Source organism: Mixophyes fleayi, chromosome 6 (genome assembly GCF_038048845.1).
Source record: "Mixophyes fleayi isolate aMixFle1 chromosome 6, aMixFle1.hap1, whole genome shotgun sequence".
In the NCBI taxonomy this organism is placed as follows: Eukaryota; Metazoa; Chordata; class Amphibia; order Anura; family Limnodynastidae; genus Mixophyes; species Mixophyes fleayi.
Window position 1 is genome coordinate 612,710 of NC_134407.1, and position 27,135 is coordinate 639,844.

At 46.0% G+C, this 27,135-nt stretch overlaps 2 protein-coding genes across 3 annotated transcripts in view; one reads left to right on the top strand and one right to left on the bottom strand.

The window, feature by feature from the left end:
* SFXN4 (sideroflexin 4) lies at window positions 1-19,445 on the top strand. Its single transcript, XM_075215553.1, has 13 exons — window positions 1-94; window positions 5,385-5,450; window positions 5,637-5,699; window positions 8,923-8,949; window positions 9,510-9,564; window positions 11,223-11,248; window positions 11,588-11,641; window positions 11,715-11,843; window positions 11,968-12,058; window positions 13,361-13,476; window positions 17,825-17,898; window positions 18,071-18,188; window positions 18,567-19,445. Exons 1-13 carry the CDS (start codon window positions 59-61, stop codon window positions 18,642-18,644), a joined length of 933 nt encoding a protein of 310 aa, XP_075071654.1. The 5' UTR covers window positions 1-58; the 3' UTR covers window positions 18,645-19,445.
* Window positions 18,738-27,135, bottom strand: part of DENND10 (DENN domain containing 10) — a 16,627-nt gene continuing 8,229 nt past the window's right edge. The window contains exons 3-9 of one of the 2 annotated variants that reach the window (XM_075215551.1): window positions 26,868-26,947; window positions 24,761-24,909; window positions 24,582-24,693; window positions 23,824-23,924; window positions 22,882-22,989; window positions 21,408-21,502; window positions 18,738-19,324 (exon numbers count right to left, since the gene is read on the bottom strand). In XM_075215551.1, coding sequence (XP_075071652.1) covers window positions 19,148-19,324; window positions 21,408-21,502; window positions 22,882-22,989; window positions 23,824-23,924; window positions 24,582-24,693; window positions 24,761-24,909; window positions 26,868-26,947 — 822 coding nt within the window. In that variant the 3' untranslated portion in view covers window positions 18,738-19,147. The remainder of the gene's footprint in view (window positions 19,325-21,407; window positions 21,503-22,881; window positions 22,990-23,823; window positions 23,925-24,581; window positions 24,694-24,760; window positions 24,910-26,867; window positions 26,948-27,135) is intronic. The other variant, XM_075215552.1, reaches the window with a different exon arrangement.

Sequence of the window (27,135 nt, forward strand, 5' to 3'; positions counted from 1 at the left end):
AACCCTCGGAGGCCGAATAGGTTTCCGGGGGAAGCCGGGCAGCGCTGCACACTCCGCCATGTTGTTGTACGGACTGCACGGACTCAGTGCTCCGGTGAGTGCGGGGAGCTCGGGGTGTCCGAAGGGGAGAGGGCGGCGGCTGTGACGGAGCTTCCGCTATGTGCGTCTTCCCCCCCCAATAACCATACCCCTCATGATATTACCCCCTCATATCACCCCCTCCCCAATATGTGTACCCCTCATCTCACCCCCCCAATAACCATACCCCTCATATCACCCCCTCCCAATATGTGCACCCCTCATCCCCCCCCCCAATAACCATACCCCTCATATCACCCCTCCCCAATATGTGTACCCCTCATCTCACCCCACCCAATAACCATACCCCTCATATCACCCCCTCCCAATATGTGCATCCCTCATCCCCCCCCCCAATAACCATACCCCTCATATCACCCCCTCCCAATATGTGCACCCCTCATCCCCCCCCCCAATAACCATACCCCTCATATCACCCCTCCCCAATATGTGCACCCCTCACCCCCCCCCCCCAATAACCATACCCCTCATATCACCCCCCTCCCCAATATGTGTACCCCTCATCTCACCCCCCCAATAACCATACCCCTCATATCACCCCCTCCCAATATGTGCACCCCTCATCCCCCCCAATAACCATACCCCTCATGATATTACCCCTAATATCACCCCCCCCTATATGTGCACCCCTCATCTCACCCCCAATAACCATACCCCTCATATCACCCCTCCCCAATATGTGTACCCCTCATCTCACCCCCCCAATAACCATACCCCTCATATCACCCCCTCCCAATATGTGCACCCCTCATCCCCCCCAATAACCATACCCCTCATGATATTACCCCTAATATCACCCCCCCCCCTATATGTGCACCCCTCATATCACCCCCCCCCCCCCCCCCAATAACCATACCCCTCATATCACCCCCTCCCAATATGTGCACCCCTCATCCCCCCCAACAACCATACCCCTCATGATATTACCCCTAATATCCCCCCCCTATATGTGCACCCCTCATATCACCCTCCCAATATGTGCACCCCTCATCCCCCCCCCCAACAACCATACCCCTCATGATATTACCCCTAATATCACCCCCTCCCCAATATGTGTACCCCTCATCTCACCCCCCCAATAACCATACCCCTCATATCACCCCCTCCCAATATGTGCACCCCTCATCCCCCCCCAACAACCATACCCCTCATGATATTACCCCTAATATCACCCCCTCCCCAATATGTGTACCCCTCATCTCACCCCCCCAATAACCATACCCCTCATATCACCCCCTCCCAATATGTGCACCCCTCATCCCCCCCAATAACCATACCCCTCATATCACCCCCCTCCCAATATGTGCACCCCTCATCCCCTCCCAATAACCATACCCCTCATGATATTACCCCTAATATCACCCCCCCCCTATATGTGCACCCCTCATATCACCCCCCCAATAACCATACCCCTCATATCACCCCCTCCCAATATGTGCACCCCTCACCCCCCCCCCAATAACCATACCCCTCATATCACCCCCTCCCAATATGTGCACCCCTCACCCCCCCCAATAACCATACCCCTCATGATATTACCCCTAATATCACCCCCTCCCCAATATGTGTACCCCTCATCTCACCCCCCCCAATAACCATACCCCTCATATCACCCCCTCCCAATATGTGCACCCCTCATGCCCCCCCAACAACCATACCCCTCATGATATTACCCCTAATATCACCCCCTCCCCAATATGTGTACCCCTCATCTCACCCCCCCAATAACCATACCCCTCATATCACCCCCTCCCAATATGTGCACCCCTCATCCCCCCCAACAACCATACCCCTCATGATATTACCCCTTAATATCACCCCCTCCCCAATATGTGCACCCCTCATCTCACCCCCCCAATAACCATACCCCTCATATCACCCCCTCCCAATATGTGCACCCCTCATCCCCCCCAACAACCATACCCCTCATGATATTACCCCCTAATATCACCCCCTCCCCAATATGTGTACCCCTCATCTCACCCCCCCCAATAACCATACCCCTCATATCACCCCCTCCCAATATGTGCACCCCTCATCCCCCCCAACAACCATACCCCTCATGATATTACCCCTTAATATCACCCCCTCCCCAATATGTGCACCCCTCATCTCACCCCCCCCAATAACCATACCCCTCATATCACCCCCTCCCAATATGTGCACCCCTCATCCCCCCCAACAACCATACCCCCTCATGATATTACCCCCTCCCCAATATGTGCTCCCCTCATCCCCCCCGAACAACCATACCCCTCATGATATTACCCTCTAATATCACCCCCTCCCCAATATGTGCACCCCTCATCTCATCCCCCAATAACCATACCCCTCATATCACCCTCCCCAATATCTACACCCCTCATCTCACTCCCTTCCAATAACCATACCTCTCATTATATTACACCATCCCCCCTAATATCACCACACCCAAAATATCTACACCCCTTATCTCACCCCAGTTTCAAATAATCTCATTATATCACCCCAAACATATAACCCTGGCCCTATCCCCAGCCACATAACCAGACCTTTCATTACATCACACTATCCTAATAACCAGACCCCTTTTTATATTGTAGGATCCCTCCTCTCATGGTCTCCACATAATCTCATTATAATCCCCCTTAAACAAAACTCATTATATCACCCCCCTCCCTTCCCCGGCACAAACCATCATCATTTATTTATATAGCGCCACTAATAAACCAGACCCTTCATTATATCACCACCTCGTATAATTTAATAATTTCCCTCCCAAAATATCCAAACCTATTTCACCTCCCCCCGCCCTCAAACAACCAGTTGTTCCCCAATAACCAGTCCTCTCATTATATCAAAAGTTCTGCCCTCAATAAGTGGACCCTTACCCCCTGCCCCCTCTCTCTCTCTCATATAAACAGACCCATCATCATCACCATTTATTTATATAGCACCACTGATTCTGCAGCGCTGTACAGAGAACTCACTCACATCAGTCCCTGCCCCATTGGAGCTTACAGTCTAAATTCCCTAATATATACACACACGGACAGAGAGAGACTAGGGTCAATTTTGATAGTAGCCATCCTCCAAATAACTGGACCCCTCATTACATTACCCACTGCCCCCAAATATCCGCACCCTCATCTCACCGTGCCCCAATTATATTCTTTATATTCTATCTCCAAGAACAACACCATATTACATATCCCATGTGGTGGTGTATTTCTGGGAGGGCACCAGGCAGTTACATACTGTAAGGAGGAGGGCCGACCATCTGGATGTATATCTATATATACCGTATATACTCAAGGTTAAGTGCTGAAGTAAATCCCTCCCTCCCTACCACGCACAGAGGAGAGTAAACACAGGGGGACACATCCAGAGCTCCTCATCAATGAGACAGAGAGGCAAGATGTGTGTACTGTCCTAAAGACAGCCTAGCAGGAGACGGGCGCAGTACCTGGGGTGAGCAGTTTATCTAGTAATTATTGATGACAAACATATCCTCTCCAATGTGTTCAAAATTGTGGGACCTGCTATCCCATGTGAACACTATATACACTATATATATATATACACGCTATATACACTATATATATATATACACTATATATATATACACCTTACTAATATGGTTGCTGATTTTTTGGTACATTTGGAGACATTTTGGGAGCCTGAGATTATTAAAAGAATCAAGTCATTTCCCACCCTCGGCTTATACTCGAGTATATACGGTATGTGTGTATATGTATATGTATATATATATATATATATATATATAATTACACAATAATGCAAACTAGTTTCTTAAAATAAAATGGAGCAGAGTAGAAATAGAAAAACTAGTAAGTCCATGATTTCTGTGCTAGGGTAAGACGTATGGAACAAATCCTCAATAGCACATTGATCCCTCAGATATGAAGGGATCCTGAGCTCATTATCCTGAGCCTCCCGTGTATGTCTCATGTAACACATTATCCTGAGCCTCCCGTGTATGTCTCATGTAACACATTATCCTGAGCCTCCCGTGTATGTCTAATGTAACACATTATCCTGAGCCTCCCGTGTATGTCTCATGTAACACATTATCCTGAGCCTCCCGTGTATGTCTCATGTAACACATTATCCTGAGCCTCCCGTGTATGTCTCATGTAACACATTATCCTGAGCCTCCCGTGTATGTCTAATGTAACACATTATCCTGAGCCTCCCGTGTATGTCACATGTAACACATTATCCTGAGCCTCCCGTGTATGTCTCATGTAACACATTATCCTGAGCCTCCCGTGTATGTCTCATGTAACACATTATCCTGAGCCTCCCGTGTATGTCACATGTAACACATTATCCTGAGCCTCCCGTGTATGTCACATGTAACACATTATCCTGAGCCTCCCGTGTATGTCACATGTAACACATTATCCTGAGCCTCCCGTGTATGTCACATGTAACACATTATCCTGAGCCTCCCGTGTATGTCTCATGTAACACATTATCCTGAGCCTCCCGTGTATGTCTCATGTAACACATTATCCTGAGCCTCCCGTGTATGTCTCATGTAACACATTATCCTGAGCCTCCCGTGTATGTCTCATGTAACACATTATCCTGAGCCTCCCGTGTATGTCTCATGTAACACATTATCCTGAGCCTCCCGTGTATGTCACATGTAACACATTATCCTGAGCCTCCCGTGTATGTCACATGTAACACATTATCCTGAGCCTCCCGTGTATGTCTCATGTAACACATTATCCTGAGCCTCCCGTGTATGTCTCATGTAACACATTATCCTGAGCCTCCCGTGTATGTCTCATGTAACACATTATCCTGAGCCTCCCGTGTATGTCACATGTAACACATTATCCTGAGCCTCCCGTGTATGTCACATGTAACACATTATCCTGAGCCTCCCGTGTATGTCACATGTAACACATTATCCTGAGCCTCCCGTGTATGTCTCATGTAACACATTATCCTGAGCCTCCCGTGTATGTCTCATGTAACACATTATCCTGAGCCTCCCGTGTATGTCTCATGTAACACATTATCCTGAGCCTCCCGTGTATGTCTCATGTAACACATTATCCTGAGCCTCCCGTGTATGTCACATGTAACACATTATCCTGAGCCTCCCGTGTATGTCTCATGTAACACATTATCCTGAGCCTCCCGTGTATGTCTCATGTAACACATTATCCTGAGCCTCCCGTGTATGTCTCATGTAACACATTATCCTGAGCCTCCCGTGTATGTCTCATGTAACACATTATCCAGTGATAGATTGCTCTGCTGTTCAGCCTTTTACAGAAAGATGCGGCCGCTGGAACGAGTTATTGGACCCGAGCAGATTATTGGCATCTGAGGTAAGTGCTGAGCGCTTTCATGAGGGGGGTGTTGAGCCCCCCCAGGGTTAGATGATGGGGGAGTATTACTGTAGCAGGTGATCGCCTGGGGCGGTGCTTATTTGGAATGATTGTCAGTGAGAGCGAGGACTCTGATTGGCTGTTGTGTGCGCAGTAGACCATGTGACATACTGTGCTCTCTCTCAGGCGGAGATAAAGAAATGTAACGCTTGTGTGGGATCGCTGAAAGATGGAGAGCGTAACGTCAAGGTACCGCGTCACTGCCGGGGTCATGTATGTAATTATTCTGTAATGTCCAACATGCACAAAGCGTGACGCCCCTATGTGTGTACAGACATTAGATCCCACAGTATGATACCGTCTCCTCTACATTATATACTAACCCAGTATACAGGGGAAGTGGTACTGTCCTTACATAGAGAACAAGAACAGATACTGAGAATTACACCCAGCACACAGGAGAAGTGGTACTGTCCATACATAGAGAACAAGAACAGATACTGAGAATTACACCCAGCACACAGGAGAAGTGGTACTGTCCATACATAGAGAACAGATACTGAGAATTACACCCAGCACACAGGAGAAGTGGTACTGTCCATGCATAGAGAACAGATACTGAGAATTACACCCAGCACAAAGGAGATGTGGTACTGTCCATGCATAGAGAACAGATACTGAGAATTACACCCAGCACAAAGGAGATGTGGTACTGTCCATGCATAGAGAACAGATACTGAGAATTACACCCAGCACTCAGGAGAAGTGGTACTGTCCATACATAGAGAACAGATACTGAGAATTACACCCAGCACACAGGAGAAGTGGTACTGTCCATACATAGAGAACAGATACTGAGAATTACACCCAGCACACAGGAGAAGTGGTACTGTCCATACATAGAGAACAGATACTGAGAATTACACCCAGCACACAAGAGAAGTGGTACTGTCCATACATAGAGAACAGATACTGAGAATTACACCCAGCACACAGGAGAAGTGGTACTGTCCATGCATAGAGAACAGATACTGAGAATTACACCCAGCACAAAGGAGAAGTGGTACTGTCCATGCATAGAGAACAGATACTGAGAATTACACCCAGCACACAGGAGAAGTGGTACTGTCCATACATAGAGAACAGATACTGAGAATTACACCCAGCACACAGGAGAAGTGGTACTGTCCATGCATAGAGAACAGATACTGAGAATTACACCCAGGACACAGGAGAAGTGGTACTGTCCATACATAGAGAACAGATACTGAGAATTACACCCAGCACACAGGATAAGTGGTACTGTCCATACATAGAGAACAGATACTGAGAATTACACCCAGCACACAGGAGAAGTGGTACTGTCCATGCATAGAGAACAGATACTGAGAATTACACCCAGCACACAGGAGAAGTGGTACTGTCCATGCATAGAGAACAGATACTGAGAATTACACCCAGCACTCAGGAGAAGTGGTACTGTCCATACATAGAGAACAGATACTGAGAATTACACCCAGCACACAGGAGAAGTGGTACTGTCCATACATAGAGAACAGATACTGAGAATTACACCCAGGACACAGGAGAAGTGGTACTGTCCATACATAGAGAACAGATACTGAGAATTACACCCAGCACACAGGAGAAGTGGTACTGTCCATACATAGAGAACAGATACTGAGAATTACACCCAGCACACAGGAGAAGTGGTACTGTCCATACATAGAGAACAGATACTGAGAATTACACCCAGCACACAGGAGAAGTGGTACTGTCCATGCATAGAGAACAGATACTGAGAATTACACCCAGCACACAGGAGAAGTGGTACTGTCCATGCATAGAGAACAGATACTGAGAATTACACCCAGCACACAGGAGAAGTGGTACTGTCCATACATAGAGAACAGATACTGAGAATTACACCCAGCACACAGGAGAAGTGGTACTGTCCATGCATAGAGAACAGATACTGAGAATTACACCCAGGACACAGGAGAAGTGGTACTGTCCATACATAGAGAACAGATACTGAGAATTACACCCAGCACACAGGAGAAGTGGTACTGTCCATACATAGAGAACAGATACTGAGAATTACACCCAGCACACAGGAGAAGTGGTACTGTCCATACATAGAGAACAGATACTGAGAATTACACCCAGCACACAGGAGAAGTGGTACTGTCCATGCATAGAGAACAGATACTGAGAATTACACCCAGCACAAAGGAGAAGTGGTACTGTCCATGCATAGAGAACAGATACTGAGAATTACACCCAGCACACAGGAGAAGTGGTACTGTCCATACATAGAGAACAGATACTGAGAATTACACCCAGCACACAGGAGAAGTGGTACTGTCCATGCATAGAGAACAGATACTGAGAATTACACCCAGGACACAGGAGAAGTGGTACTGTCCATACATAGAGAACAAGAACAGATACTGAGAATTACACCCAGCACACAGGAGAAGTGGTACTGTCCATGCATAGAGAACAGATACTGAGAATTACACCCAGCACAAAGGAGAAGTGGTACTGTCCATGCATAGAGAACAGATACTGAGAATTACACCCAGCACACAGGAGAAGTGGTACTGTCCATGCATAGAGAACAGATACTGAGAATTACACCCAGGACACAGGAGAAGTGGAACTGTCCATACATAGAGAACAGATACTGAGAATTACACCCAGCACACAGGAGAAGTGGTACTGTCCATGCATAGAGAACAGATACTGAGAATTACACCCAGGACACAGGAGAAGTGGTACTGTCCATACATAGAGAACAAGAACAGATACTGAGAATTACACCCAGCACACAGGAGAAGTGGTACTGTCCATGCATAGAGAACAGATACTGAGAATTACACCCAGGACACAGGAGAAGTGGTACTGTCCATACATAGAGAACAGATACTGAGAATTACACCCAGGACACAGGAGAAGTGGTACTGTCTATACATAGAGAACAGATACTGAGAATTACACCCAGCACACAGGAGAAGTGGTACTGTCCATGCATAGAGAACAGATACTGAGAATTACACCTAGCACACAGGAGAAGTGGTACTGTCCATGCATAGAGAACAAGAACAGATACTGAGAATTACACCCAGCACACAGGAGAAGTGGTACTGTCCATACATAGAGAACAGATACTGAGAATTACACCCAGCACACAGGAGAAGTGGTACTGTCCATACATAGAGAACATATACTGAGAATTACAACCAGCACACAGGAGAAGTGGTACTGTGCATACATAGAGAACAGATACTGAGAATTACACCCAGCACACAGGAGAAGTACTGTGCATACAGAATAATAAATGACATACTTGATCAGTTTGCAGATAAAGGGCCACAGGTTAATACTGGACAATAATCGTCTCCTGGTAATTTGTGGTCCCTGTCTTTGTTGGGATGACAGTAATCTGAGCTGTGTGTTCGTCCTACAGGAGGAAGAGGCCTTGAAGCTGTGTGAGGTGAGTAACACGGACATTATTATATCTATCCCATATTGTGACAATGAGCTGTTATTTGTAAACCTTTCCATACATTTCATACTGGAACAATTCAGCACAATGTACAACACGCCAAGATATGTGGCTGTATAGTGAAGGGTTAATACACAATTACCTTATAATGACTTCTGACATCCCTGTTATTATACATAGACATTTATATGTTATAATGAGTTCTGACATCACTGTTATTATACATAGACATTTATATGTTATAATGAGTGAGTTCTGACATCCCTGTTATTATACATAGATATTTATATGTTATAATGAGTTCTGACATCACTGTTATTATACATAGACATTTATATGTTATAACGAGTGACTTCTGACATCACCCTTATTATACATAGACATTTATATGTTATAACGAGTGACTTCTGACATCATACTTATTATACATAGATATTTATATGTTATAATGAGTGAGTTCTGACATCACCCTTTTTGTACACACATATCTATGAGTATTATTGTGTAATATGTTTTGCTATAATATCTGTTTCTCTTCTCCTATTAAGGCTTCTGTGCACCCAGATACCGGCTCCATTCTCCCCTTCATCTTCCGACCACCCGGTGAGCCTGATGTGCAGTTTATACATAGACCTCATGTCTCACAATACAGAACACAACTGTTGTAAATCAGGTCCTCGCCATGGGAAGAGCTCTATTCATGGTCCTGACCTCAGGCACACGTACATGCATGTAATCTGTGTGTTCCATATGTACATGGCATGTGTCATCTGTGCATGATCACCACAATGTAACATAGTTGATGAGGTTGAAAAAAGACACCAGTCCATCAAGTTCAACCTATTTTGGATCTCCTGCGATCCTGTACTTATGTTTGTAATTAATCCAGAGTAGGCAACCGCCCATCTGTTTCAATTGTGAAAATCCCCCCAGACTCAATATTGCAGTCCTATTTTTACCCTATATCCACTACTATCCTTTATTTTAATTAACGGTCGTATCCCTGGATACACCTTTCCGCTGAAAATTTGTCTAACCCTTTCTTAAACATATCTATTGAATCTGCCATCACAACCTTCCCTGGCAATGAATTCCATATCTTGACTGCCCTTACTGTAAAGAACCCCTTCCTTTGCTGGTTGTGAAATTTCCTCTCCTCTAGCCTTAGGGAATGACCACGTGTCCTGTGTATGGTCCTTGGGGTAAAAAGTTCCCATGAAAGCTCTCTGTATTGACCCCTAATGTATTTGTACATAGTAATCATATCTCCCCTTAGACACCTCTTTTCTAAAGTAAACATGCCTAAACTGGCTAACCTTTCCTCATAACTTAATGACTCCATACCCTTTATCAATTTTGTCGCCCTTCTCTGAACCCTTTCTAGTTCCAAATTATCTTTTTTATAGAGTGGTGCCCAGAACTGTACTCCATATTCAAGATGAGGTCTTACCAACGATTTATACAGTGGCAAAATTACACTGTCTTCCCTTGCATCTATGCCCCTTTTTATGCATGCCAATACTTTGTTTGCCCTTGCAGCTGCTGCTTGACATTGAGCACTATTGCTAAGTCTACTGTCTACAAGCACTCCCAAATCCTTTTCCATTATAGATTCTCCTAAATTAATTCCATTTAATTTATAGATTGTGTTCTTGTTTTTGATCCCTGAATGCATAACCTTACATTTATCTGTGTTAAACCTCATATTCCATTTGGCCGCCCAATCCTCCAGTTTATTTAAGTCCCTCTGTAGAGACTCTACCTCTTGCTCTGATTTTATTACCTTACAGAGTTTAGTGTCATCTGCTAAAATAGAAACTTTACTCTCTAAACCATCACCAAGGTCATTAATAAATATATTAAAAAGGAGTGGCCCCAGCACGGAACCTTGAGGTACCTCACTTAAAGCTTTTGACCAATTAGAAAATGTTCCATTTATCACAACTCTCTGTTCCCTATTCTCTAACCAGTTTTCAACCCAAGTACAAATGTTGATTCCTAGACCCAGTTCCCTTATTTTGTAAACCAACCTTTTGTGTGGCACTGTATCAAAGGCCTCTGCAAAATCTAAGTAGACCACATCTACTGTCCTGCCCTGGTCTAAGTTCCCACTAACTTCCTCGTAGAAACTAATTAGATTAGTTTGACATGACCTATCCCTCACAAATCCATGTTGATTCCCACTAATAATTACATGTATTACATTGACTTTCTCAATTTCCTTATGATAATTTTAACATAAAGATCTTTTGTCATTTCAGCTTTATTAATAATGGGAGCACCAACGGTGAGTCTGCAACAATAACTGCGGAGCTGCCATTGTTCTCTTATATTGGAGCCGCTGGTATTAGACCGCCAACGGCGAGAAAGGGGGAGACGCAAAATCCCTACAATCCCTATTACATCTAATTCTATGGTGACAGATGCTTAAATGTCGTTGTATAGACGTGTCAGGACGGACACGTACTCTCCGCACTATGTCTAATATTCTTCATCCATAAATGGTATAATGACGTGTGTCCCGCAGGCCGTAGCCGCATACAATGTGTTGTATCCTGATTCATGTATGTTACTCTATATCTCTGTTCATGGTATAATATAATAACACCACACGTGTTCCCCACAGGTTGTAGCCGCCCTATTTCCACACAGAACAGTGATGTCCGCTTTCATTTGTCAGGTAATGTGGTTCTGGTTCATGGTCCCGGTCTCGGGGACAAGTACATACATGTAATCTGCGTGTTGCATTGCAGGTTCCATTTCACATGTACATGGCAGGATTCACACTGGCGAACAAGAACCAGTCCGTGCAGGAGGAGAAGACTTCATTGCAGCATACTCTGTACCTGTCCGCCTCCGTCCTCTATCTAACCTGTATTGGGGTAAGGATATTATTCCCTCACTCTCCTGACTGAGCCGTATCTTATGCAGAACGGGAAGTTGTAGGAGGCGCACATGTGCGCTGAGCGTCCAGTCATGGCGTCCATCTTGTGTCCTCTCCCGCAGGCTGTGCCTATGTTTTTGATGAAGAGGCTCAAAATCAGCAATCCCCCAATGCAGAACTTCTTTGGAAGAATACTCCCACCCCCCCTCTTTGGTAAGTATCACATAATACTTCTACTGCACCTAGTATTCTAGTATTAAGTAGTGACAGAACACGTTATCCTCAGTGCATGTTACACGTAATCCTCAGTGCATGTGACACGTTATCCTCAGTGCATGTGACACGTTATCCTCAGTGCATGTGACACGTTATCCTCAGTGCATGTGACACGTAATCCTCAGTGCATGTTACACGTAATCCTCAGTGCATGTTACACGTAATCCTCAGTGCATGTGACACGTAATCCTCAGTGCATGTGACACGTTATCCTCAGTGCATGTGACACGTAATCCTCAGTGCATGTGACACGTAATCCTCAATGCATGTTACACGTAATCCTCAGTGCATGTGACACGTTATCCTCAGTGCATGTTACACGTAATCCTCAGTGCATGTGACACGTAATCCTCAGTGCATGTGACACGTAATCCTCAGTGCATGTGACACGTAATCCTCAGTGCATGTGACACGTAATCCTCAGTGCATGTGACACGTAATCCTCAGTGCATGTTACACCTTATCCTCAGTGCATGTTACACCTTATCCTCAGTGCATGTTACACCTTATCCTCAGTGCATGTTACACGTAATCCTCAGTGCATGTTACACCTTATCCTCAGTGCATGTTACACGTAATCCTCAGTGCATGTTACACCTTATCCTCAGTGCATGTTACACGTAATCCTCAATGCATGTTACACGTAATCCTCAGTGCATGTGACACGTAATCCTCAGTGCATGTTACACCTTATCCTCAGTGCATGTTACACCTTATCCTCAGTGCATGTTACACGTAATCCTCAGTGCATGTTACACCTTATCCTCAGTGCATGTTACACGTAATCCTCAGTGCATGTTACACGTAATCCTCAGTGCATGTTACACGTAATCCTCATTGCATGTTACACGTAATCCTCATTGCATGTGACACGTAATCCTCAGTGCATGTGACACGTAATCCTCAGTGCATGTGACACGTAATCCTCAGTGCATGTGACACGTAATCCTCAGTGCATGTTACACGTTATCCTCAGTGCATGTGACACGTAATCCTCAGTGCATGTGACACGTTATCCTCAGTGCATGTTACACGTTATCCTCAGTGCATGTGACACGTTATCCTCAGTGCATGTTACACGTTATCCTCAGTGCATGTGACACGTTATCCTCAGTGCATGTTACACGTTATCCTCAGTGCATGTGACACGTTATCCTCAGTGCATGTGACACGTTATCCTCTGGATTATTATAAGATATAGATGAAGCTAGTGTCTGGTGATAACACCGTGTTTTCCAGGGTTGTTGGGCGCACTGAATGTTCTACTAATGAGATATTCCGAAGTGGAGAATGGGATTCAGGTTTTGGACAAAGAGGGGAGAGTTGTTGGGGTGTCTCATGAAGCTGGAAAGAAGGTACATCCAGGATTTACTCTGTTCTTACTCCCTCCCCCATAAAGGCAGGTTATTACAGGATCTAATGTAAATCATTTTCTACAACTTTAGCAGTAGTTATAAAACGCTCCCTTTGTCCTTCAGAACTAGGGGGGCTCAGGCGGCGGGATGTCCCAAAGCCGCATCTACAGCAAAATGGCTGCCTGGGGGACTGTTCTGCCAAAGTCAGCCTCTATAGAGGCTGCAGCATCCACCTTGTAGACCTCGGAATAATATCCAGGTGACCACTCTGCGATACTCAGTACAGCAGAACATGTGGGTCCTTCGCTTGTACACCCACAAATAGGGTCTGAAGAGCCACCCCCTTAGCATGCCCAGGATGGAGGCACAATGTGGAAGAGATTACCTTCCACTGGCATTGAAGTGACCATCTGAAGAACCATCATATCCCCCAGTGAAGGTCGGGTATGTCATGGCAATGGCGTTGTCCATTCATTGTTCATGCTGAAAATTCTGGAAGCGGGTGGGAAAAGGACGGGCAGCATTTGGAACTGGTGATGTGTTTCCTGGAACTCGGAATGCAGGAAAAACCAATCAGTCTCCCCAGTGTGCAGGTCCGGGGACACCAGAGATCCCCCTGACCCCATTTCTTGGAACACAGATTTTAGCTTCCTCAGTTTGAATTGCTGTCATTGACAGGATCTGAGGTCAGGGCCAGGCGAAGATCCATCTCCTGGGCACCAGAAAAAGTTTGGCATAAAACCCTTGCCCTCTGTGGTGCTTGGCACCTGGGCAGATAACAGATGAATGGTTGTATATTATATTGTGCGATCATTGATTCTGGTGCTGTTATCTAGAACTGCAGAAATCACTCATGATGCTCACAGCACATCAAGGTGCCACCTACTGACCTCCGTCACAGGACACCTGCACTAGCTGGAAGCTGCTTTATGTTTCTAAGAAGCAGAAGACTGAAGAGATGCAAAATACAGAAGTGTTAAAGCCAAGTCTCCGACTCCTTTCATTACATAAAACCCAGGACTGTGTGTATTACATGTGTCCTGAGAGTGAGGGGACGCCGGGACTGTCTGTATTACATGTGTCCTGAGTGTGAGGGGACACCGGGACTGTCTGTATTACATGTGTCCTGAGAGTGAGGGGACACTGGGACTGTCTGTATTACATGTGTCCTGAGAGTGAGGGGACATCAGGACTGTGTGTATTACATGTGTCCTGAGAGTGAGGGGACACTGGGACTGTCTGTATTACATGTGTCCTGAGAGTGAGGGGACACTGGGACTGTCTGTATTACATGTGTCCTGAGTGTGAGGGGACACCGGGACTGTCTGTATTACATGTGTACTGAGAGTGAGGGGACACCGGGACTGTCTGTATTACATGTGTACTGAGAGTGAGGGGACACCGGGACTGTCTGTATTACATGTGTCCTGAGAGTGAGGGGACGCCGGGACTGTCTGTATTACATGTGTCCTGAGAGTGAGAGGACATCGGGACTGTGTGTATTACATGTGTCCTGAGAGTGAGGGGACACTGGGACTGTGTGTATTACATGTGTCCTGAGAGTGAGGGGACACTGGGACTGTCTGTATTACATGTGTCCTGAGAGTGAGGGGACACCGGGACTGTCTGTATTACATGTGTCCTGAGAGTGAGGGGACACCGGGACTGTCTGTATTACATGTGTACTGAGAGTGAGGGGACACCGGGACTGTCTGTATTACATGTGTCCTGAGAGTGAGGGGACGCCGGGACTGTCTGTATTACATGTGTCCTGAGTGTGAGGGGACACCGGGACTGTCTGTATTACATGTGACCTGAGAGTGAGGGGACACCGGGACTGTCTGTATTACATGTGTCCTGAGAGTGAGGGGACGCCGGGACTGTCTGTATTACATGTGTCCTGAGAGTGAGGGGATACCAGGACTGTCTGTATTACATGTGTCCTGAGAGTGAGAGGACATCGGGACTGTCTGTATTACACGTGTCCTGAGAGTGAGGGGACACCGGGACAGTCTGTATTACATGTGTCCTGAGAGTGAGGGGACACAGGGACTGTCTGTATTACATGTGTCCTGAGAGTAAGGGGACACCAGGACTGTCTGTATTACATGTGTCCTGAGAGTGAGGGGACACCGGGACTGTCTGTATTACATGTGACTTGAGAGTGAGAGGACACCGGGACTGTCTGTATTACATGTGACTTGAGAGTGAGAGGACACCGGGACTGTCTGTATTACATGTGTCCTGAGAGTGAGGGGACACCGGGACTGTCTGTATTACATGTGTCCTGAGAGTGAGGGGACACCGGGACTGTCTGTGTTACACTTGTCCTGAGAGTGAGGGGACACCGGGACTGTCTGTGTTACATGTGTCCTGAGAGTGAGGGGACACCGGGACTGTCTGTGTTACACGTGTCCTGAGAGTGAGGGGACACCGGGACTGTGTGTATTACATGTGTCCTGAGAGTGAGGGGACACCGGGACTGTGTGTATTACATGTGTCCTGAGAGTGAGGGGACACCGGGACTGTGTGTATTACATGTGTCATGAGAGTGAGGGGACACCGGGACTGTGTGTATTACATGTGTCCTGAGAGTGAGGGGCCACCAGGACTGTCTGTATTACATGTGTCCTGAGAGTGAGGGGACACCGGGACTGTCTGTGTTACACGTGTCCTGAGAGTGAGGGGACACCGGGACTGTGTGTATTACATGTGTCCTGAGAGTGAGGGGACACCGGGACTGTGTGTATTACATGTGTCCTGAGAGTGAGGGGACACCGGGACTGTCTGTATTACATGTGTCCTGAGAGTGAGGGGACACCGGGACTGTCTGTATTACATGTGTCATGAGAGTGAGGGGACACCGGGACTGTGTGTATTACATGTGTCCTGAGAGTGAGGGGACACCGGGACTGTCTGTACTACATGTGTCCTGAGAGTGAGAGGACACTGGGACTGTCTGTATTACATGTGTCCTGAGAGTGAGAGGACACTGGGACTGTCTGTATTACATGTGACCTGAGAGTGAGAGGACACTGGGACTGTCTGTGTTACATGTGTCCTGAGTGAGGGGACACCAGGACTGTCTGTATTACATGTGTCCTGAGAGTCAGGGGACACCGGGACTGTCTGTATTACATGTGTCCTGAGAGTGAGGGGACACCGGGACTGTCTGTATTACATGTGTCCTGAGAGTGAGAGGACACCGGGACTGTCTGTATTACCTGTGTCCTGAGAGTGAGGGGACACTGGGACTGTCTGTATTACACGTGTCCTGAGAGTGAGGGGACACCGGGACTGTCTGTATTACATGTGCCTGAGAGTGAGGGGACACGGGGACTGTCTGTATTACATGTGTCCTGAGAGTGAGGGGACACCGGGACTGTCTGTATTACATGTGTCCTGAGAGTGAGGGGACACCGGGACTGTTTGCTGTTCCATTCTGGAAGTTGCTGAAATCTGTAATATCCCAGCAGGACATCCTATTTCCTACTTGGGGCAGGTGTTTGTCCAATGGGGAATTCGCAAGGAAGGGACAACACTATTTGGAACATTTGCTCTAAGAGCAAAAGATCATCTGAACCAGTTTGGAGCTGGTGCAACAATCCAGCCATATTGCAGAGTGGTGATGTCTGTCCCCCTATACACAAGAAATGCCCCTAAATACTCCCTGTCCCCAACTTTAGTTCACCAGTCTCTGCGCTGTGCATACTTGTTCCGGAACGGCCGCAGTAACCCCAACTTCCCCCACTGACAGGTGCCATCCAGCTCCACAAACCCATGCGAATCTCAGGTGGTTGATGGGAAGTAACAGGATTGTCCCATCTATCTCACATTTCACTTTTATGGGGTTTATTTTCAGAACAAATCTGTGCAGTTTTCCCCAGTACATCTGTTGTCATCTACTACTCTTCTCTCCTGATAACTGTAATCGTGTCTTCACTGTCTGGTCTCATTGCTTTGTCCACTTGTCTAACTTCCCTATTTATAAGTGCGGTATCCAAAACTGATTCCATTACTTCAAATGAGGCTTCTCTGGTACAGCGAATACAGTGCTTTCCTTTCCATTACTACTTGGTATATTCTCTGCAGAAAGGTGAATTAACATATATTCATTCCCTGATATCAGCCTCTTTATAACGTCACCCTGTGTATAAAGATGGCTCTATCAGGAGGGAGCTTATGCAGCCTTAGTACTTGTCTGACCGCTATGTCCTTGTGTTGAAGCCAATCCCTAGGCGGTCATTACACATCGTACTGGCGACTGTACAGCGCTGTGGAATCAGTGGCGCTATATAAATGGTGAAGATGATGATATTCTGTCCTATTCATTTTTTGATCTCCGCAGGCCATTAGGGAAACGGCTGTGTCCAGGTCGGCTCTGGTTGGATTTACTGTGCTGATTCCCTCCTTGATGAAGCGGTAAGTGCTCAGTCCTTTATCCTGTAGATATTGTATTCCAGCTTCTAAAAGCTGGAATACATATTGTGGAATGGAAGAAGTCAGATACAATGTAATTACTACTAAGTAGATTTATAAGACAAACGATGACACTTATGGTGATTACTGTCCCCTCCCCCTCTTCTCTCTGCAGCTCTCCCCATATGTTACGGAATCCCAGGATGTTTAACGTGCTCAAACAAGTGTCTGCCGTCCTGGCTTTTGGGGCGATGGCTCCGGTGTCATTCAGCATATTCCCACAAAAAGGAAAGGTAGAGGATGGCTCTTACGTGTGATTATGTGAATGGATTCCAGTCCCCATGTATAAGGGAGGTGCTCATTATCGCCCCCTACAGGCAGTTTCCAGTTATGTATATGGCGTAAGGAAAGTTTCCCTGCTGATGTTCAGGAACTAATATTCCCCAATTCCTGCGCTCCTCTGCAGATTTATCACTACCGATCTCATATTCTGGAGCTGATCATCTATCAGTCATTCTGACAATTTAGTGGTTTGCTCCACAAAACAGAGCCAAGAACCTAGTTCCAGCCCAATTCTATTTACATCCCTAGCGAGAGGAGCAATTGTTGTGTTGGGGGCACAATTGGGATATAATGTGTGTTCCGCTTATAATGCTTTACTTGTGTTTCAGATCAAAAGGGACAATCTGGAGGATGACCTGAAAGAGAAGACTACGGAGCCTGAGGTTTTCTACAACCGAGGAGTCTAAATGCAGCTGGGACTCAGAGAGGGCTGGACACAGCCCTGATGCTTAATATCAGATCTTCCAAACCCAAAAGAGAAAAGTAAACACAAAATGACGTAGTTCGGCTCATCCCTGTTCCAACATTTATTTTAATTCCAATGTATTATTACACTCGCTGTCCCACAGAGCGGCACAGGGCATAGTTATGTCATAGCATGGAACCATGCACCTTATTAGAGCGGGTCTGGATATCATAAGACAAAGGAAGAGTGGTCACTGACAACCTCTGAGGATCTGCACCTGGTACCAGAAGTCCTTTCTAGGGGAGTGAAATATGAACATGGCTTTTATTATGATTAATCACCACTGAACCGCAATTAAAGAGACATCTTGTGCTGATAAATGTCATCATCATGGACCCTAAAGTATCTGCAAAATGCCCATAGTCACGTCCTGCTGAGCTGCTTGTGCTCTCTGGAGGACCGAGGACAGTTGCCCGTTTTCTGGTTCCTGTGTCATATTCCGGCTCACGTCAGTAGCATCTGCTCAGCCGCGCCCAGGTGAAATAAGAAGTTCTGTGTGGCTGGGGGGAATTTCCTCTGCTTCAGCCGCTCCAGGTTTATGGTTGGCCGATCGCTGTCATTGGTCACCTCAGCAAATGAGGTCAATATAGAAAGTATCTCTCTGGTCTTCATAGAAATATCCTGTCACAAGGGGACAATATTATGTCAGTGTACTGTGCTTCCAACATGAAACGTACAACTAGTGGGGAACGGTCATAACAATCAGAGGGGAAAAAACAAAACAATAAAAATGTAAAACAATGTTTAGAGTATTCCTGTCTAACGTAACTTGCACGTAAGAGTGTAAAAAGTGCACAGAACGTACGCGAAGGTCCCACCATATTCAAATCCAAGTCTATTTCAATATTCATTTGAATCTAGGTGTAAGCACGCTCTATCCAAACTACTTAGCGGCTGCAGTATTCGCACATGAATATGACCAATAAAAGGCCACATCAGAACGCACAAAACTTTTATTTGATCATAAATCTTATCAGTATAATCATTTATAAAAAATATTTTCAAATATAATTCCCATGTCATAAACCACTTAGGGGCCAAGGGTCTTTATACCCCCCTTCTGCAAGGCTAGAGGGGGTCCCTTCACCCTGGGGTCCGACAAAATTTCACAAAGGGTCCAGGGTCTTTTGGCATCCGTCGGGGGTCCAAGGGGGTGAGAACAGCTTAGGGGTATGGAGCCGGGCCTACTGCACATCGAACCAAGTGAGAAAATGAATTGTGCCAAATGGATACGGCCCTGTTCCAGGCTGGTATAAATATTCTCCCGCCCAGGACAAGGAGGGAGAGTGAGATAAAGTGATGTATTACTCAGCCCTGTGTACAATCCGTGTATTTTATGACAGCACATATATATATATATATATATATATATATCTCTCGCTCTCTCTCATATTATTGTACATTTATATTGTTTGGACCATTGTACAATATGCTGTTTACTGACATTATATACAAATATATTCCATACACACTGCTGATCTACGCCGAGCTCCACACATTCATACTTTGTGCACCATACACTCAGTATACAAATTACGTGTCAGACCAGTTCATATGTTCACACTTATGGGTTCTGCACATGGCGAGCAGCCGCAGGTAGCCCTCTACCGATAGAAGTCAAGAAGGTAGCAGGGACTAAATACCCCTCCCCCCTCCACAATGGCTCAGTAAGGATTTCATCCCATCCATCCTCCATCTGATTTATGTGGCCTTACACATAGCAGAAATTACTGTGGCCTTCAGGTCAGCGCAGTACAGTGCTTCAGAGAAGCGGGTTTACAGGATAATTTCCCCTTTTGTTGGCACTTAGTAAAAAGCTTTTGTGGAGATGAAAATGTGTAACGTAAGTGATGTCATGCACTTTCCCCACAAGCTCTATTTGAATCCTCCGAGCCCTTTGATCTATGTGACCCACCCTATCACACTATAATCTGCCGTCCTGTCCCGCTCGTTATCTTCCTTATCGGTAGTACTCAGACCACTCCTCCCCCGCACTCTCCCTCTCTCTGTCACCACCACATAGTCCTCAGTGAGTCCATGGGCTGCAGCAACAGAGCGCTTCATATCTGCTCAAATTACTTCTGTCATCGTGTGTTAAATTGTTAATAATTGTCAGCGTTAATTTCAACCGTTGTGTTCTTGGTGTCTGACAGAATGGACACCATAGGGCATAAGTCAATTTTATCATGTAGTCCTACTCAATCTATGGAAATTACCTTTGTAAAATAAAAAATGGGAGTCCTACAGGTGTTACATACAAGCCAAATCAAAAACATGTTCAATGTCAAAAGACAAAGAAATTGCACAAATTGATTTAATATGAAAAGCTGCTTATTATTAGAAGAGGTGGAGGAAAATGGGGATACATAACATTATATAACTTAGAGTACACAATACGTCCATCATAAAGACAGTGTTATGTAAAATCACCTCTTTCACAGACTATCACCCTAAACGAGGTCTTAGGATCTGTACAGAGAAGATCACTCTCCTGCTGCTGCTAATCCCTCTGCCTGTGTAGCCAAGTATTCTACTATTCCTGCTACTTGTGTGGCTGCCATTCTCCACCAACATTTAAGTTTTAACTATTAAGCTGTACAATTGTGTTGCCTGGAACGAAGGGCTTGAGACAGAGAATAACATTTGATTTTCCTTGTATTGCTTCTTTACAGTCAATGCACTTACCCACCAAGCCACTGCTCACCTTAATAACTTGGCTCTCGGATTTATCAGCATCTTCTGCTGAGTGAACCATCAGCTGTCCCATCTCCTTGTGTAATTTGCCCAAAGTCAGTGCCTCTGAAAGAGACATTGTTATATACATAACCAATCCATGCGTTAAACCATACAGGTCCATCGTTTGATGTTAGAAGCCCTCACTGGCTATAAGTGATTCTCATGTGACCGTGGACTACTGGATTATCATCTCTATTCAGCTGCGAGATCCACTGAGCTCATCTGTCATTGTCCTGGACCATGTGTCCAAGCTGCAGAGGTGGCCTACTCCATTACCCAACCAAGGAACCTCCTCCACTGCCCTGAGGGTATTAATGGTTCCTCCCCTCTCTCATTATCTACCCAGCTAATCCACATGTCTCACTGCACCACTTCCTCAATTCCCTTCTTTCCCACACTCCTCTCCCGCATTCTGTATCTCCCTCCTCACTAGTCTGCACACATGAACTGTTTAGTTTCCTCAGCTCACCAGCCAACATAACCTCTCTGTCACCTTCGTCTTGTGTCTCTGCCCACTGCACCACCTCCCCCTCCCTGCTCACATAACCTCTCTGTCACCTTCGTCTCTGCCCACCTCCCCCTCCCTGCTCACATAACCTCTGTCACCTTCGTCTCTGCCCACTGCACCACCTCCCCCTCCCTGCTCACATAACCTCTCTGTCACCTTCGTCTCTGCCCACTGCACCACCTCCCCCTCCCTGCTCACAGCCCATCATTTTGCCACCTACATTAAAGACAAAATCAACACCATTCAAGAAATTAATTTCTCATGTCAAATCCCACTCGCCTTCTCCTACACCCTCTAATCCAACCTCATTCATTTTCCTCAGTAACGGAGGACGAAGTCTCTGCACTCATTGTCTCACCCTACAACCTGTCCTCTCACCCTACAACCCGTCCTCTCACCCTACAACCCGTCCTCTCACCCTACAACCTGTCCTCTCAACCTTATTCCCTCCCAACTTCTCAGCTCCCTCTCGCCCACCTCTACCTCCGTTCTTCAACCTGTCTCTCTCCACTGGCACCTTCTTTAATCATGCTAAAAACATATCATCTCCCCTCCTGCCAGAGTCACCGGCTCCCCTCAAGGCTCCCTCACTGTCATTAACACCAAATGTCCTCAGTCTCCCGCTCTCTTGGTGTCACACTCTGCCCTCTGCTGTATTCCTCACATCCAGACTTTCTCCCAGTCCTCATCCGATCTGACATTCCCTGCACACATCTGTCTCTGTTTTAATCTATCCTAAATGCTGCAGTAAGACTGGTCTTCCCTTCTCACCCCTCTGCAAATCCCTTCACTGGCGCCATTCATTCACCAAGAGATAAATAGATGGATTTTTAGTTATACTGACTCCACCAAACCTTCCCTTTGTTGTCAAGTTAAAAGCTGAAGAAGAGACAGAGACTACAACTGAATGTTACTGTACAACGGTATATATTACCTTTTGCCGTCTGAGACACAGAAATACTACTCTCAGCCAAGTTCACGTAGACGTCATAAAGGTCCGAGCGATTACTGACATCAGAGTTATGGAAGCCAGCAACATAGCCTAAGAAGAAGAAACATAGAGCACTAAAGAGACTGCTCCTATATGAGACTGCTCTTATCTCCCCCAGTGTGTGAGACTACAGAGACTGCTTCAATCTCCCGCAGTGTGTGAGACTACAGAGACTGCTTCAATCTCCCGCAGCGTGTGAGACCAGAGACTGCTTCAGTCTCCCGCAGCGTGTGAGACTACAGAGACTGCTTCAGTCTCCCACAGTGTGTGAGACTACAGAGACTGCTTCAGTCTCCCGCAGCGTGTGAGACTACAGAGACTGCTTCAGTCTCCCGCAGTGTGTGAGACTACAGAGACTGCTCTTATCCCCCGCAGTGTGTGAGACTACAGAGACTGCTTCAGTCTCCCGTAGTGTGTGAGACTACAGAGACTGCTTCAGTCTCCCGTAGTGTGTGAGACTACAGAGACTGCTTCAGTCTCCCGCAGTATGTATATCATGACACAAAATACCATCTGGTTCTGGCTCGGCATGGCGGCTCTTGTGTGTGATGACATCACTAACCCACCATTCTGCTTTTGTCTCCTTTACGCTCCCCACCAGGCCAAGAGGACGCCCAGACAATGAGTTTCTGATTTCTGGGTAGGTATAGGGCTGGTGGCCAATGTTTAGTGCCGACAACACCCAGGAATGAGAACTCGCTCTTACAAAGTCTATTCCTCCCTATTACTATGGGGTCAATATCGGAATTTCGGCACTTTCTAGTAGACTCTGGGCCGGGACAGATCCCTCAGTTTCGGGTCAGACATGGTGCAGTGTCCGGCAGGATGGTTGTAAAGTGACCACACTGACCGAGCGCATATCAGCCGCTATATATTCCCCATTACCTGGGCAGGTTCTCAGAGCGTCTGTCTCTGCCTGGATCAGATGAACGTAGGGATGAAGGACTGACCAGTCCTGTCGGTGCCAGACGAGTGTAGGGAGAACCCTGGAACAATCCAGAGAGATCACATGTAACATGGGCCACACGTGGAGACAGATGTAACTCTATCCCGTGCAGTGATGACCCCATGTTAGTCAGAGGAACCACGTATGGGTGAGATGATTCCAGTGTGTGTATATAATGTGTATATATCTCCCCTCCCACCCCCCAAGTAATCCTGCTCACTTCCTCCTCTGTCGGTGACCTCATTATCATACAGGTACATAGTGTAGGTACCCTGCAGTGTTAGACCTATAAGTGTCCCCATCTCCCTCTATAAGACATACGAATCTGACCATTGTTATCTACATACCCTGGGCCTGATCCAATAAGGAAGGCAGAGCAAAAAAAAAGAGCAACTTTGCACCTTGGTAAAACCATGTTGCATTGGAGGGGGAGGTAAATTTAAAATGTGGGGACAGATTTATAGTTGGGGTCGGGCATGTGGTAGATCAACTTAAAATTTCAGTGTACAAATAAATGTATAGAGTATTTGTGTTCTACATGAAAAAAACGCCAGTATTTATCTTATGTGCAAAATAATAAACCCCTTGTACTATAGTTTTGTCCAGGAGAAAATGTACTCCTTTTTTTGACTTACTCATCTTAATGAATCAGGCCCCTGTGTGTGTGTTTAATGTGAAGACACATCTTCCAGTTTACCTGGTGAACTCCTGAACCACTTCTAGTTTAGGGTGAAACACGACGATTCTTCTCTTCAGCATAAGGGCAGTATACAGAATAATCGTCTCCATGCCAAACTGTAAGATCACATCTGTAAAAGAGAGTAAGAGGCTGAGCAGGGGACGTCTCCTCCGGACAGCGGTGGAACTGCAACGCACCTTTGATGGATCCGGACGTATAGGCTTTCAGCTGGTCATAGTCACGACACAGAAAGGTCCCGTTCTCTTCGCTCTGACAGGCGCCTTTGGTGAGGACGGATATGTAACTTTCCATCATCGGCACCGGGCTCCCGTTCTTTACATAAATCCTGAAAGACAGAGGAAACACCAAAGGTCTCAGAAAGAGGGGAGACAATCCAAATCCTGTCTTCTCAATACTATTAGTTGTTGTTATTAACGCTTGCTGGCTTCTGGTGGCATTAAAGTGGTTTATAACCTATATACCTGAGAGACGTATCAACTGCGATTCTGAAAAAAGTACTTTTACATTTGGCCATCTGGTAGGCACAGACTTAGTAATGGGGTTGTCCCATAGCCAAGTAGTTGGGGGGAGTGGTTTTCAACACATTCTGCCCTAAACTTGCCTTGTCTGAGTACAAGATGTGCACTCGATAGAACTGTAATAACGTGTGCATAGATTTCAGGTTAGCTGAAGTCTCCAGGAAGAATGGACATCACGTGGAATGAGCCGTTACCCAAAATGGAAGCTGTCGACCAGTGCGGATGCCCGTTTGATGGCCAAGTGCACCCGGTAAAAAATGGACTGGCTGGTGGCAGCTGTGCCCTTCTATGATCCATAAAGGAATCAAAGCGAGAGAAGGGAATGAAGTTTACATCATTCCGCGGTTGTTGACTAAAGGCAGAAGGACTAGAAATGGCCTTTAGAAGGAATGATAAGGGGACCAACCACCATATGGTAAAGAGAGCGCTACTTCATAGACAAACAGACAGCATAATATCTCCTAAGCCTTATATACCACATATAGATCTCAAGGGGGAACAAAGTTAAATGGAAGCAACTCACTGCAAAATGTTCTGATGGTGAGTCTTGGTAAGTACAGTAGAAGGTCTGACAGCCACTGATGGAGGAGAAAACACTCCAGTATAATATATCTTAACCGATACCAGGCTATGGGCCCACAACAAGGTCTAAATGACAGACTCAGAAAGATCTTTCTGCTACAATTAGACTCTTGAGATTAAGGTGAAAGAATGGAGCCTGAGACAGTAGATCTGGGCAAAGAGGCAACCACCAAGTTGTTTCCACTGACGGAGCCACCAGGACCATGTACCAAGGTCCATATACAGTCAATCACGGTTTTATCTTCAGCATTGTCCTAGGTAGCAGAATAAATGGTTTAAATAGGTAACCTAGGTTCCCATGGAGCCACCATGCAGGAGCCCGACAGCATTCAGTTGAACCTCCTTGTCACCACTGCTGGAGAGCTCAAGCAAAACACGTTGACTCCTGCAGCTTCCTGCTTGGTGGGAAATCCAGGACGTACTTCTCGGGGAAGACATCTGGGACATCCTCCGTAACGCTGATGCCGGTGAGTGCACATGAAGGACAGTCGGTGAGCACAAAACTTCTCCCCTAGGTGGTAAGAGAAAGGCACCTCCATAGAGATAAAGACCACACTCATTCTAGTGTCACACTCCAAAGCCACACCAAAACAAAGGTCCACCTGAAGTTCATAAAATGAAGCAAAATCTGGGCCTGATCCTTCTGTACCGAGAACCCCTCAGTAAGTCTGTGCCCCCCTCCTTGGCCAAAAAGGAAAAGATAGACTTCTATCATCTCCCCTCCTTATTGACTATGATAGAACTTGTCAAACAGCCACCTCTAAAAAAAGTTTTTACTTTTCTATAAAACTGTGTTACTGCAGAGAAGGCAAAAAGCTAAAAGCAAATACTAGTGATGTCATTACTGAGTGAAGCGAGGACACATGGATATAAACATAGATGACAATCACAGGAAAAGTAACCTGGCCCTAGTAAAACACTAAGTGTGACTGGACAAGTCCATTTGTGTTAATAAAGTAAAGTTGGAGAAATAAATATTAATATTAAGGACAATTTATTTGTATGACACCAGCATCTGAGCAGCGCAGTACAATTGGGGACAAACCGTAATAGAACAAGAATGGGTATTAACAGACAGACAAAGAGACAAGAGGGTGCTGCTGGCAGTCTTTACATGACAGTATTGCTCAGATCATACGTGTATAATGTAATTATCACCTCTACAGATAAATGTATGACTGACCGGCTGAGAATCCTGCTGAACGCCGCATACTTCTCCGGGTTATAGTCCTTGGCGATTAGAGCGACACAGAAATTAGTTACCTGTCAAAAATGACAGATTGTATCAGACAAGAAATATGAAACCGGAGCCTACAAGAGCCGGTAGCTCCAACATACGGAGAAGACGGAAACACGCCAAGTGACTTACCTGTGTAATACAGGCGTTCTGTCATAACTAGTAATTATATGCACATCCCTCGTTAGACGTCACTTAGACATACACCCCACCT